This window comes from Typopeltis vanoorti, chromosome 4 (genome assembly GCF_054136105.1).
Source record: "Typopeltis vanoorti isolate ZY-2024b chromosome 4, IOZ_Tvanoo_1.0, whole genome shotgun sequence".
NCBI lineage: Eukaryota > Metazoa > Arthropoda > Arachnida > Uropygi > Thelyphonidae > Typopeltis > Typopeltis vanoorti.
In genome coordinates, this window is record NC_143552.1 from 54,657,152 (window position 1) to 54,672,863 (window position 15,712).

General features: G+C 36.2%; 1 protein-coding gene across 1 annotated transcript in view; it reads left to right on the top strand.

The window, feature by feature from the left end:
* Positions 1–15,712, top strand: part of LOC150107312 (attractin-like protein 1) — a 447,772-nt gene that overhangs the window by 226,832 nt on the left and 205,228 nt on the right. Inside the window, exon 11 of the mRNA XM_090391786.1 lies at positions 3,543–3,661. Coding sequence (XP_090247912.1) covers positions 3,543–3,661 — 119 coding nt within the window. The remainder of the gene's footprint in view (positions 1–3,542; positions 3,662–15,712) is intronic.

Below are 15,712 nucleotides of genomic sequence, written 5' to 3' on the forward strand. Positions count from 1 at the left end.
TGCTAATTGGTGACCTTTATCCTTACTTGGTCATTTTCTGTTGTTTTGGTCTGATGAATTTTCTAGTTCAAGGATCTGCGTTACAGAAATTTTTTACTTGGTAAGGTAACCTGGCCTTATGCAAAATCTCTTACCTCTCAACTTGTCCAACTAGGGAAACCCTACCAGTAGCTTAACTTAGCTTAGCTACCACTGTCATAGCTCTTGAGGTCATTGGTGCATGCAAGCCTCCTTACTGTGTCAAGGTGAAGATTAAGGAGAATCTGGTAATCTTTTTACCCCAAAATACATAACCTTAACTTTTCCACTTTAAACTGGCATATGTTCTTCTTTTCCCATACTGCCAGTCTAATTTAAGTCATCCTGCAAAATTTTAATATATTAACATAATCTTTATTGATTATCCCACTAAATATGTCACATATCACCATTTCTCGCTAATGCTAATAACTTTAAACCAAGAGATAACCACTACCAAAACTCTTCCCATTTTGTTATCAAATGTATCATTTCATGTACATACATCAAATGCTCATGGCATTTTGAGTATGTACATGAAATGCAGCTCCTTAGGCACACAGCTATCTTTAAACTAACTCTCCCTTCTGGTATGTTACCAGTGGTACTAACTTAGGCATGCTTTGTAAAACTTGCAGTCACTTGCTTTGCTAATATCTGTGGACTGACTCAACAACTCTCCTTCCCCATAACACGAGTTTCTTGATTTTTCACCTCCAGTCTTACTTAATTTCATATCACATTTTCCAAATCCATTCAAGCAACAATATTAATATGCTGTGTGTCAGTGGTGTCGTGTGCCCATTTCAGTTGGGTGTGCTGTCATGCCTCATGCAGCTACAAAATTCACATGAGTTTGACCATATGACTGCATTTTTATCAATGTATGAAAATTTTAAGAGGGTATAGCACACCAGTGCCCATCATAATTGATCCAATGCAATTAATTGTAGGATAACTTTGAATACTTTAATTTATCAATTAATTATAATTATAACCAAATCTGCTCAGAGTGGAGGACAATGTGTTTGTTTTAAGATACTGTATATTAAAAATATAATGAAGGAGAATGCTATATTTGGTTTGTATATTTGAATTACTCAAAGGTGTAAAATTTGGAAGAGGAGAATGAGGTTTACCTCCTTTGACTTCAATACTATTTCCCATTGTAAATATGGACAAAAAGGTTATAAATTTATTGAAAATTATATATATATATATTAAAAATTGGCCTATATTATATAATAAAAACTTGCCTACCACGTCAGTTCACACTTCATACATGCAAAACAAATGAAACTCAAAAAACAAAAGCATCAACTCATGACAAATGACAGCATTCAATTGGATTGGTTGACACAATAATCAATCACAACCTCTAAGTGCTGTTGTCTCAGAGCTCATCCAGTCTCACTTTCTGAGCTGTTTAAAACTACTAAAATGCTAAGAATTTGACCTGCTGAAAGGTGAATGTATTTTGAATGCACACCCAGGCTATTAACACTGAATGTGATGCAGTGTTTAGATGCCGAAAAGTGTCTGCTTCATGAAGCATTAGCTTATTGTGTTTACTTTTAGGAATCACACGAGGTCTGGAAACAATTAGAGGAGTCTTTAACAGGAATAAATGCAATAATGTAATGTTGGTGGTATTGTTATTCAGTGGATGAGCACCACACACCTAATACACTTGGAATATTCATCCCTGGTGTGTATGTACACACAATATATTAATATTGTAATATATTTTCTATCAATGATTGCCAATTTTGATTTGAATAAGGTATTGCATGTAGGACATAAGGACATTTCATTGCAGTGTACTACATCCTGTTTATTTGGAGGCCTGAAGTGGCTTAAAAAATAACTTTTTAATTATTTAATAACAAAATAATAAATAATATTTTATTATTTATTAATTAATAAATAATAAAATAATCATAGCCTGTCTGTGATACTGATGTATCTTTTTGTAAGATACACATAAAAAAAGGAAATACATTGATATTAATTAAAACTGAATAAAGCAGAACTTAATTGCACTTTTTTTTCACTTCACAACAGTTATTTTATATCATGCATTGTTGTAGCAAACTCAGTCACTATAATGAACTTAAAAAAAAAATCTGGCCATAGTACCGCAGGATTAATGATGTTCTAAAGAAAATGCACAATGACAAACTTTTCCTTTATTCTCCATATGCACTGTAGCAAGAGAGTTAACCCTCACTATAGTGAATTCACTAACTCTGACACTGTTGAAAAGTCCCAGCCAAAGTGCCATAACATAATAATTATACTAAAGAAACTTCACTATAGCAAATCATTAACTATATTAGACTATTCTTGTGGTACCTACAAGTTTTGTTATTGTGAGAATTAATTATCATTATTACAATGTTTTAGCATTTTGGAGAGAGAGAGCTGCTGTAGTGGTCATTGGCATTTGTGCTCTTGCATATGGCATTGCACTGTTTTCTCCTAACATTTCAATAATCTCATTCTCACAAACTGGCGAAAGAAGAACCCATTCTTACAGACAAAGCCTTATATACCTGACATGATCTAAACCATAGGTGGCCAACAGGCCCGCGGGCTGCATGCAGCCCGTAACGTGATTTTGTGTGGCCTGTGGCAGTATAAAAACTATATTAAATTATATGTATTATTAATTTAGCTATTGGTTTCGACTGCAGATTTTCTGATTGATATACTAGTTATAGTTATTTCTGATGATGGGAAAAATTTATATTCTCAACACGGAATCAAAATAACTTTAAAAGATTACTCAATTTATAAAATCTACTGCTTCTCTGTGCAGGTTGTAGTAGTGGGAGTGGTAGATTTCTATGCACTCGAGAGTAACGCATTATTGAAAGTCACTTGCTCTGCTCTGGTTACAGAAATATGTAATTAAATTTAATTTAACAACTTATATTTAAATCAATCAAGTATTTTATATTGTTCTCCCAGTAGTAAAATGATTTAATATAGTAATTCAATTCAAATATAGTAATTCAATACATATAACTATTGTCTTGAAAAAATGCAAAGTTTATTTTTATTTAAGTTCTGTCTAAAAGTGTGCGTCCTGTGACGCTACCAGTCATCATATATTGGCCCTCATATAGAATGAAGTTGGCCATGCCTGATCTAAACAATAAGCCCTTCCAGTGGAAACAGTTTATATGCTCTAATTATATTATGTCAGTAATCATTATTACATTTTTGGGTTCAAATCTATTTCTCAAAATGTATGTGTTGTTTTTGGTGTGAGTTTAGTCAGCCATTTCAATATATTTTTGATAGATCTTAATCAGAATAGAGCATAATAGTTTAATAGATCGTATTGGAATTATGTGAAATTAGATAATTTAAACCTAGTTAAGAAATGGGCAACTATGATGCTTGAATTATAATGAATAATTTCATAATGAATGAATCATTTCCATACTTTCAGGTTTATATGAAATTAATGGATTTATTTTTATTGCTTTGTTTCATTTAAAATCTTCTCCACCCAGCAAATGTTACATCATTATGCAGCAGTTTAACATCTTGTCCTAGCTGTGTTGAGAATACATACGGATGTGTTTGGTGTGGTTCTTCTTGCTTACATGGAAGATGTGGAAAAAATGCAAAGGTGGTTTTTTTTTAAAAATTTGTTGTTTAATCTGACATTTAATATACATTGCTTTTTTTTTATTTATGATATAAATAGATCCAGCTGATTTTTTTTTTTCTTTCCTGTTAATGTAATCAGTGACCCTTACTTTTTTTCTTGTGTTTTCTCCATGTGAATTTGTGCACATCTTTGTTGGAAATTGTTATTAGTAATTACTAGTTTGTCTCAAACGCCTTTTTCTATCTGCTGCCTTCTCTAATAACTTGAAAACTTCCCAATGAGTGTTGGCCCTCTTTGTTCTTATTCCTTATCAATGCTTTTCTTCCCGTATTCTTTGCTCTACTTCTCTTTAGTCTTTATTACTAGCTGACCTTTATGACCACCATCACTAGGATCCATTTGCCATGCCTCTGTGTTTACGACCATGGACGTCTGTGGGGGAGATCCTGGTAGTTTCACACTACTTTGGCCTCTGTTCAGCACAATGGACAAGCTTGGATGGCCCAGCCAGGATCAGTCGGTTTATGGTCCTGCCTGTAAGGGGAAAGGATGCAATGATTCTACTTCCCCATAGTCGAGGGACAGGGTCTAAGACTTGCAGTGGTGTTTGGGATAGCCCTGGTGTTCTTCTCCCAGTGTGGTCACTGCTTGCCAGAGGGTAGGCATCCATGTGTGGCTCTATGGTGGGTGGGGAGCTCTGTTGCTGAACTGAACTCATTCCTAAGAAAAAAAAACAAAAAAACAGGAGCTGCAATAATCCATAAATACACCACTGTTCTCAATCTTATGCTCAACATCCGAATGTCCCATTAGAAAAAACGTCACCCTTCTTCATATAGAAGAGTTTGGAAGTGTTGGCAGGATCTCCAAAATCTGTAAAGAAACTGCATTCAGAAGATACTCTTATTGAAGCAGCTGCAGTAGCACAAATTATTTCATGCAACATCTGTCAGGAGAATACCAATTAGAATTATACCCCCCCCCCCCCCCACAGACACAAAACTTTAAACTTTTTAAGAGGCATTATATCAGAGTGAGATTCCTGGATGTTCGAGATGAAGAGAAATGCTCTGAACTCAAGAACTAGTGACAGTCATAAGAAGAATCCTGATAGGTATAGATAGGTATCTGGTTCCCACCAGAAACATCATCCTTACCTCCGACAAACCAAAACCATCAACATCTGTCAAAGCAAGATATCTCAAACTTCTTATGGTGCTCTAAATGCCAGAAATATGGTCATTCTCAAATGCCTGTCATAGTTCTGCCATCTGTTCCTGATGTGACAATGAAGATCATGAAAAGAAAGAAAGACTATAAGCGCATAAGAACAAAATGTCCTAATTGTGAGGGAGACCATTTAGTTTACTCCCGAGTATGCCATAGGTGGAAGGATGAGGAAGAGAAAATAATGCATCACTTATCAGGAGGAGAAGATACAATATACCACAAACATGGCAACAAGCATCTGGTAAAATCCTCTTAATAATGCATATAGCCAACCAGGCTATATCCATTATTCATTACAAGACAGTAAATCACCATCATCCATGAATCAACTTACTACACCTTTACAACAGAATTTTCTGTGAGAACATATTTCCAAATGCCTGGCATCTGGAATTATGTTCTCACACTCTGACCCTGACTAGTTGCTTGTGCAAGATTCTGGAAAAATTTATTAACTCTCATCTTTTATGGTTTCTGGAGAGAAACAACCTTTTCTTCAGAACCCAATCAGTTTCTGAAAATTTTCTACTATTAATCACTACTATTAATCCAACTGTCCAGCTGGAGTTATCCATTAGAGATGCCTTTCTGAAGCACTAGCATCTAGTATCAGTTTTCTTTGATATGGAAAAAGCATATGACACTGCTTGGAGATTTGGAATCCTGAAAGACCTACATAATTTTGGTCTTAGAGAGAATCTCCCTCTTGTTATCAAGAACTTCATATGTAACTGAATCTTCCAAGTCCCAATGTGAACTGCTCTCTCTCTCTCTCTCGACCATATAACCAAGCTGAAGGAGTTCTACTAGGTTCAGTTTTAAGTGTCTCATTTTCTTGCAATCAAAATCAACTCCATAACTGAACAACTTCCTACAATGGTAAATAATGCTATCTATGTAGATGCGCACCATCTTTTGTCATTCATATAAAATGAGGGTCATAGAAAGACTGTTGCAGCAGGCCATTGATGATATCTCAAAATAGGTATTTGCAGATAGGTTCATACTTGCACAGGAATCACAGCAGAAGACAGTTTCTGTGCACTTCTGCCACAGACATGATATTCATCCTAACCCAGAACTCCAACTAAGACAATCAGTTTCATCAATTCCAGTTTCATCAGAAGCCAAGTTCTTGTGACTCATATTTGACAGCAAACTCAATTTCCTCCCTCATCAGTTATGAGACAAGTGCCATAAAGCAGTTTACATCCTATGTTACACTTTTTGAGATACTGATGAATGTTCGTTGCTTTGTTTGTACAGGACATTAAGATGATTAAAACTTGATTATGGGTCCAAAGTGTATGCTTCTTCCAGAAAGTACACTGTAATGACTAGACCCTATTTGCCATCATGTCATGAGAATTGAACTGGAGCATTTTGCACCTCACCTGTTCCTTGTCTGTACATCAAGGCAAATGAGCCACCTTTTGTTGTTTGATGTCAACATCTGTCTGTCATATGCAATGAAAATAAAATCCCTGCCATATAACCACATGGCCAAGTATTTACTTTCTTTATGGAGAATCTGTACATCACTCAACAGGCTGCTCTGAAACCCTTTGGTTTGTGAATCAAAACTCTCCTACAAGCTCTTGAGATTGCAGCAGACAACATAGTCCATACACTAATAAACACAGTTCCACTATGGCAGTCATACATACCTGCATGTAGCATTGCTTTCAGCAAGCTACTGAAATTTTCCACCCCTCCAGCAGCTCTTCGAAGCTAATAGGATTGAATACTCTGATTTTTTGCCTGTCTACATGGACAGTTCAAAATTGGAGCACCTAATGGGATCTTCTGCCATCTTTCCAGACAGCATTTTATCTGCACAAATGCCACTAGATTTATAACAACTGTAGCTCTATCTACATAGCTTTACAGCTGAGCTATATACGATGCAACTTGCACTAAAATACATCATATTTCATCACTACCAAAGGTGCATAATATATTTAGACTCACAAAGTTCTCTTTATGCAATAAAAAGTCTAGAGCTACAAAAGCACCTAGTGTTCTCTCGAATCCAACACTTCCTCTTTAAGTCATAGAAGCTGCACTTAAATGTGCACTTCTGTTGAATTCCAAGCCATGCCAAAATGACAGGAAATGAGGCTGCATATACTGCAGCTAGGTCAGATCATTTCCCAAACATCCACAATTTGCCTGTACTAGATACAGATTATTGCAGGGAATCAAACACAAACTTCTATCCCAGTGGCAGTCATCATGATAAGGAGTGATAACAAGCTTATATGTGAGTTTTTTAATACTGAACTCATCATTCCTTATATTTTAATTTACTGTCCTCATTTCATGAATGAGCATAGTTATTTTAACCATATAATCCATATATATTAACCATATATTATTTTAACCATATAATCCAACTGAGCCCTATATGCCCAGGTTGATTTTATCAGATTCAACTGATGTTTATGTTTTTAACTTTTTAAAAACAATTGACATTTTTTACCGTACATAGATTGTTGCACTATTTTTAGTTATACCGTGTTGTTTCTTGTATGTACCCCTTTTAAATACCTTGTTTTTAGTTATGTTTTGTGAACTTTTTGCACTTTTTTCATTGATCATTTTATAACTCCTTTTTATCCCTTTTTATATACTGTTTTTGTACATCTTTTCAGAAATGCATTTGTACATTTTACACATTTTATCTATATCCATTTCATATTTTACTATTTTTAGACATATATACCTATGATTGTTTAATAGCAGAGTGTGATCACAGTCATCCTTGCACCATAAAACAAGAAACCATACTAAATCTTAGAATTGTGGATTTGTTTTCTAGAAGGGAAAGAACTGAAGTGCTTCAGTTTTTTTGTGATTTCAAGTGTCCAGTATGATACTTTTTTTTTTTTTGAGTAAACTTTTTGATATGTTAATGTAATATTTATTGAATTATAATGGAGTGGTTTCTGAGAACGATATCCAGTTTTTGATTATATTCACTGGTGAAAGGACTGCTGAGGCACTTTCCTTATACTCTCTGGTGATGACTATTATTATCTTTACTATTGCATGTTGCATCTACAACCTGTCTCCAGAAATAGCTAACAACATAAGGCTTGATGTCACCAACATCCTTTCTTGAGCTTTGCCTCCCAAAAGTAATCTATCACCTTGCAAACTCATTACCTTCAAAAAACTATGAAAAGATTGTCTGGTAGTAAGGCTTATGTTGGCTATTCATAACTGTATTTTTTAAGAAATTATAATGTCATCATCAAATTCCTGCCATGTGCCCTCAAGGGGTGTACAGGATATGATAGTACTACATGAAAAAATTTACATCATTACTAACTTCCTATCTACAATTTTCCTCCAAATCAGTCTGTTACTTGTCAAGACTCCAACATTATCAGATCTTATATTTCTATCGTCTAAGGCACTTTGTACCGTATCAATCCACCTATATCTTGGTCTTCCTCTGGGTCGTTTTCCTGCCAAACTGGCAGAGAACATTTGTTTTGTTAATCTTTTCTCTCCCATTCTATTTAAGTGACCATACCACCTGAGATTAGCTCTGCTAACTCATTCATGGATGCTGACAATATCAAGTCTTTCCTAATATCCTCGTTTTTAATGTTTTTTGCCATTGATGCCATCTGTTCACGCCTCTAATCTTTCTCAGGATTCTCATATCTGCAGTCTCTAGTCTTTGGTCAAGTGTTTTACTTCTGACCCAGTTCTCAGATCCATAAGTTAAAACTGGTTTGAACACTATCTTGTATACAGCTAATTTAGTGTTCTGACTAATTTCTCTGTCTTATTCCATATGAATTTATTCAATTGACTTCCAACCATACCAGCTTTGCTGATTCTGTTGTCTATTTCTATATTTAATTTACCATCTTCACTAAAATCGTGCCTAAGTAGCTGAAATGTTTTACTTGTTCCACAGGTTCTCCATTCACAACACAGTTGACATTTTCAGTGATTCTGCCTATTTTCATTGTCTTTGTCTTTTTATTGCTGACCTTCATACCATATCTATTACAACAGCTATTCAATTTAGTCAGAGAATCTTGCAGACTTGTAGCGGATTTATTTAGAAGTGTAATATCATCCACATAAAGCAAAGAGCTGACATTAACATCTCCAATTTTGATATCATGTTTAATACCACTTTTCTTCATAATGTGATCCATATAGATAATGAATAACAGAGGGGATAATGTACATCCTTGTCTCACACCACATTTAACATTAAACCATCTTCCTGTACTTCCTTCAATTCTAACTGCTGACTTACAACTCAAATAAAGACTAAGTATTGCTTGATATAATGCCCCATTGACACCATATAACTTCAGCGTATTGAATAGCTTCTCTCTTGGCACCTTGTCATATGCCTTTTCCAAATCGACAAAACTTAAATACAGATCTTTGTTATATTCCCATGCTTTTTCGACTATTTGTTGTAAAGTGAAGATCTGATCCTGGCAGCCTCTATTTGGCCTGAATCCAGCTTTTCTTCCACAATTCTTCTCAACCGTTTCTCAAGTATACTTGCATAGATCTTGCCAGGAACGCTCAGTAGGGAAATACCTCTGTAATTCTCACATTCAGTTTTATTTCCCTTTTTATATATGGGTACTATGAAAGCTCTACTCCAATCATCGGGAATTCGTCCCTGTCCAGGCTTTCTGAACTATGCAGTGCAGCCACTGTAAGACTTTTATACCACCATACTTCAGTATTTCTGGTCGAATATCATCTACTCCTGCTGCCTTTCTACATTTTAAGCCTTTGATGCCTTTTTCTGCTTCAAGTATGGATATGTATTCCTGACTGCATGTCTGGTCAGTGTTTTTTACCAATGTGCTGTCATCACTGCTTGTTTCATTCAGCAGTTTTTCAAAGTAATTACTCCATACTTCAAGGATATCTTTTTCTCCTGTTTTCATTTAACCTTTATTGTCTCTAACTCCTTTTACAGCCCTCTTTCCTCCATTTCTAAGCTTCTTCAACAACCTCCAGAATATTTTGCCACTTTCTTGATATTTATTTTCTATATTCTTGCCAAAGTCCTCCCATGACTTTTGTTTAGCTAGTTTTACACAGTGTTTAGCATTCTTGCATTTGTCTCTATATTCTCTAAGAGCACAAGCTGACTTATTTGACAGGAACTTTTGATATGCTTTCTTCTTTTCCTTCACTGCCTCTTTAACTTCCTGTGTCCACCAAGGAGTTCTAATTTTTTTATCCTTGCAGACAACCTCACCACATGCCTCTCTGGCAGAATCAGTCAATGTTTTCTTCAGAGTTTGCCACTGAATCTCCAAGGTTTGATTCCTGTTCTCAAACTCTTTCATTTTTTTTTTCAATAATCTTTGTGTATTTTAGTCTACAGTTCACATCTGAGAGCTGCTCAACTTTTATTTGCTTTAAAACATTCTTACATGTTATTCTTTTCAATATGAAATTCAATTTTATCCTGCTCAAGACTAAATAGTGATCACTTCCAATTTCAAATCCTCTGTACACTCTGGTGTCCTGCACCAGGGAGAAAACATCACTATCAACAATAACATAGTCGATGAGACTTTTCTTATTCCTTGCCTCTTCTCTCCATGTGAATTTGTGCACATTTTTATGTTGGAACATGTTGTTAGTAATAACCAGTCCATGTCCTGAGCAACAATCCAACAGATATTTGCCATTATTATTAGCTTTGCTCTTTTCTCCAAATTTTCCCAAAATATTTTTGTATGTCTCACGATCATTTCCTACTCTGCTATTTAGATCCCCAACAAGGACCAACTTTTCCTTTTTCATTGTGTCAGTTGCTTTTTCTAAAGCCTCAAAAAATTCCTCCACTTGTACCTTAGTAGATCCTTCTGTGGGGCCATAGGCACAAATAAGTCTCATTGTCCAGTTCCCCATTCTCATATTTGCCCACATTACTCTACTTGAGACTGACTGCCATTCAAGAAGATTAGCCTCGTATTTTGTGTTGAATACTATGGCTACTCTTTCTTTTCCTTGATTGTCATTGTCTGAATATAACATTTTGTATTTATTGCTGAGAAAGATCTCACCAGTTTTGGTATTTTTTGTTTCAGTCACCCCTATTATGTCGATCTGGTACTTATCTAATTCCCCAGCTAGCTCCATTTCTTTGCCATTCAGGCTTCATATGTTGATAGTACCAATATTTAACTCTGGTGATGTTGAGTTGGGGTTTGTTTTCAGATTTGTTCCAGTAGCTGCCTTTTCGCTGTTCGCCCTGGTTCCCTGGCGAAAACAACGGGGGCCTTGTTTAACCGGGCGACGCCCCAGCTGGCATGAAATTTTGTCATGTTGTACCATCATTTTTTATTTTGGTTTAACCAATAAGAATACAATTTGGTCGGCTAAATCCCAAATTTCCAGCCCATCCTCGTTCGTTCAGTATCCAAGTAGATACCCAACAGGGTGCACCACGAGAAGGTGATGATTGGACATTAGGTCAGCAGCCCTGGTCGGTTCTCCACATTCCTTTAAAGGCTATGTGGAGGTCTCCTCTCAGTTATACAGCTTTGACCCTTAAGCACCCCGAAATTATAATATAGACTAATATATTAACTAAAATGAATTTAATTAATTTTAATTAAATTCATTTTAGTTAAATTGAATTTAACTTTGATAAAGATTATAATAAGATACATGCCTATTGGCACTACGCCAAGTAATGAAGAAGAAGCATATCAACTGAGAAATAGGCCTAAAATCCTAAATATTTCCTCCTTAGCTGGCTAAATTGGACATCCTTGGCTGTTGGGCTGAAGTACAGAGGCTGAGAACTTCTCAAATTTCGGGCAGTTTCACGCAACAGAATTTGTTAAGGTTAGGGTAGTTTCTTAATGCAAAAGCAGATTCAAGAAAAAGTCTTTCATATTTATATTTCCTGTGATGGAGTAGAGTAGCTTTCTTCAGCATATTATTATTATTGTTGTTGTTGTTATTATTATTATTACAGGCTACTTCAAGGAGTCCTTAGACTCATCGAAAGGACCCTAAACATCATGTCAAGAACATTTACACAGTATCTATCATGTTTTGATTTGAACTTATTCACAGTCATGGCACCCACAACAGACTCTGGCAACCTATTCCACTCATTCACTGCTCTCCAAACAAAATAAAAAAAAATAAAACTAGTTCTAATACTCTTGCTAACTACACTCTTACTCAGTTTCCATGAATGGCCCCTAATTCTTCCACCACCAGACTTGTTCTGAAAAATTTCCTCTGAATTAATCTTGTAAAAACCCCTCAGTAATTTGCATGTCTCAATCACATCACCCCTTTTCTGCATATTAACCAGTTTCTGTAACCCACAAATCATCAACCTATTCTCGTAAGGTTCATTCCATAGACCTGTTACCATCTTGGTCACTTGCCTCTGGATCCTCTCTATCTTCTCCTCATCGCCAAGAATCCCTGGTGATGTAATAGTACCATCTGAGTGCAGTAGTTGTGGGAGTAGTGTCGGTCAGAAGTTATGTCTACTAGCTTTGACTAGAGCCCAGAAGGCATGGTTGTCGTTTGGGCAGGATTAAAGTTTTTTCTGCATTTAGCTCTTCCAAAATCACTTTTTGATGTGGTGATAATTTTATTGTGGCTTTTTCAGGCTTACGTGTAGAATGTATTGGATGCAAGCCAGTTGTGGTATTCATGACGTGGCATGTCGTGCTCTTCCTTTGTTCAACCTTGGCACCTGTGGGAACACCAAGGCTTAGATAGAGTAAGAGAATTTAGAATGGAGAGGGGAATAATGTTTCCATGATGATGATTATTATTTTGGTGATTTTTTCTGCACATAGGTTTAACCCAGAAACAGTAATCTGACCAAGGAAATGAGGCGTAGAAGTTGCAAAGATTGTCCCACTTGACTTTCTGGTAATTCCATACATTTTGTGTATGTGTTGCTCCATGGGGAAGAGATTTGCACTGTGGTCTGAGTTGCCTAGAGGGCAGACAGCATTCACAATATACTTAGTGATTGCAAAAGTCTCAGCCTCTCTACCTGCTTGATCTGTGCACTTGGAAGTGGGCAGCAGCATGTTGTGGATATTGAGGTCTCTGAGGAAGATGACTTCTCTGTTTGGAAAGTTGGATTGAAGAAAACCAACATTAAGGTGGCTGAAAAGTTCAGAGTAGATGTTGGCATTACCATTAGAGACAGCATATGAATTTGGTAGAATTTGGCAGAGTGATTTTTAGCCAAAAGAGAGAAATTTGGGAGATTCCAGGTTGGATACACTCTGGTCTGGTATATCCCAGTAAACATGTACAAACTCCCCCTGTCTGAGACAAAAGGAATCAAAGAGTGTAGTTGGAAAGCAGAGTGAGTACAGTCATACCCCGACTTACACGAATCCAGAGTTACGCGGTTTCTTATATGTACGTATTCCCATCTCATTTCATGCCTCACCACTAGTTGTATCTTTCAGGCGATGTTATGTTCTTGATAAAAATTTTATCACATAAAAAATAATAATGTCATCCAAAAGAAGCAAGTCCGATTCTTCTACACCTAGCAAGAAAAGAAAAACATTGACTTTGGAAACAAAACTTAACATTATTAAGGATTTTAAAGGCGGAATGAAAATTTGTGAACTAGCAAAGAAGTTCAATCCACAGAAATCCACAGTAAGAACAATCATAAAAGAAAGGTTTACAGATTTTGGAGGACATAGATTCTAACGAGGAACGAATTGTAGCCACAAGGCAAGGAATAAAAAAAATCATTAGCTTGCTATGAAGAAATTTTGCGTGACAAGAAAAAGACATTATGCCATCAGATGAATCTATTAGATTTTATGAAACCATCGACATCAAAATAACTTTCTTTTTTTTATGTACGAAAAACTACAATTATGATTATATTTCTTAAAAAAGATAGGTGTTTTTCTAAACCTTTGGTCCCAATTGTATGTTTGTATATATAAATTACATGCAAAATTATACCCTGAGTTACGCGAATTTGACTTAAGCGCTTTTTGTTGGTCCCACCTACCGTGTAACTTTGGGGTTTTATTGTATTGTTATTGTTTTGAGGAGATTGAGATTTGAGTTCCTGTGAAGAAGAGTAGATGGTTAATGTTGGAACGGAGGCTATATTTCTGAAATGGATCTAGAAGGTTCTGTGAAGTTTTCTTTTGACCACATGGGTCCCACACATTTCTTGTAGTGTTTGTGATCAGGTTTTCACCGATGGCAGAATTTGATTTTCTCACTAGTATCCCTTCTTTGTAATTGATTGGCCATGTTTCTCCATTTTGATGTTTCTCTTCCAGTTCTTTTCATAATTGCCACCTGTTTTCACAATGTGCATAGGTCAGATATGGCTGGGCTCATACACACATGATGCAGGACTAGTGCCTTTCGACTTGCTGTTCGCTGTCAATATGAATGCAATGCTGATTTGCTTATCAGGGTATCACAGGTCACTTTTATTAAGGGCCCGAAGTGGTGACACACCTGACAATTTTCTTGGAGTCAAAATTGCATTGTTCGGTGATCAATCTAGAGTTGCGTCAGTTTTCCAAATGGAAGTTTAGGATGATGGTGTTGTACTTTTTATTTCTTCCCTGATCATCTCTTGAACTGAAGAAGCAGTGAGAATGAAGTGGCCATGAGGAGTAAAAGCAGCTACAGTCATCCAATTTAATAACAGTATAGGACCAAAGGAAACACATTGGAGTGGCATGGCAACAAGAACCCCAGGACAAGACCAAGTGGAGAAATCTTAGAAAGATGATCCAGCAGTGTATGGTCTTTCTAAGATTATGATCAGTGAAAATGGTTGATTATGATAGGACCAAAGAATGTAAGCCAAAATGGCTGGATTGAGGACATTGTAGAAAATGAAATTCTGCTGGATATGAAGGAGAGCCGGCTGCAAAATATGGTTGGTAGATGATGCTGTGGAATAAGTTGATGTAAATGTGTGCTCTTTATTTTTATCCTTTTCAAAAGTGAGTTCTTATTTATTTCACCAAGTGAAACCATATCAGCAATTCTCAAAAGGATTCTGGAGAAACCTGTAAGTACTCTTTAAGTGCTCCATAAGTTTTTTTCTTCATTCATATAATATCAGCTATGTGCAAGTGCCTGCTAATGCCTACTGTAAAAAGCAGAAGTGGCATCAGTAAAGCCCAATGATGACAGAGTATGCTGGGCATATCCAATGCAATGCAGACATCCAGCACCAATAAATCTGATGATGCTATCCAGTGTTGCAGCTACTGAATAGACATCACAGACACCAAAAAAAGGCCTTATTTCTGTTGTTAATGGTTGCATGCTCAGTGCATAAAAATCGATGAATCCGCATACAAACTTGTGAACTTGAGCCAGCCTTTTTTTTCTGTCCACTGTGCACCCCTTCAGAAACAGTTCTTAAACTTAGAAAAACACATTGAAAGCTTGGAACAGTACCTCACTATTCTTCACCAAACTTTCTCCTGCAAAATCCAAATAATTGAAGCCAAGCTAGAATAGATCCATGATTAGTGCTTACATGAAAACTCACCTGTCACCAATACCATCCAGCTCTGTAGCCTTATCTCAATAATGCATCAATCGAGGCAAAAACAAAAATATAACCCCATTATCTTCAACTTTCACACCAAATGCGATGATACACTAAAAGAAAACATCACCAAACTAATGGCAAAATTCAGTTTCAACTGCAGCAAAATCATCAGATGCCACTGCTTTGGACCTATGAATGAAAACAAAACAAAACATGGGGTGATTATACTGCTACTGGTGAAAGTAACCTGTGACGCACCAGCAAGTGCATCAGAACTGAGG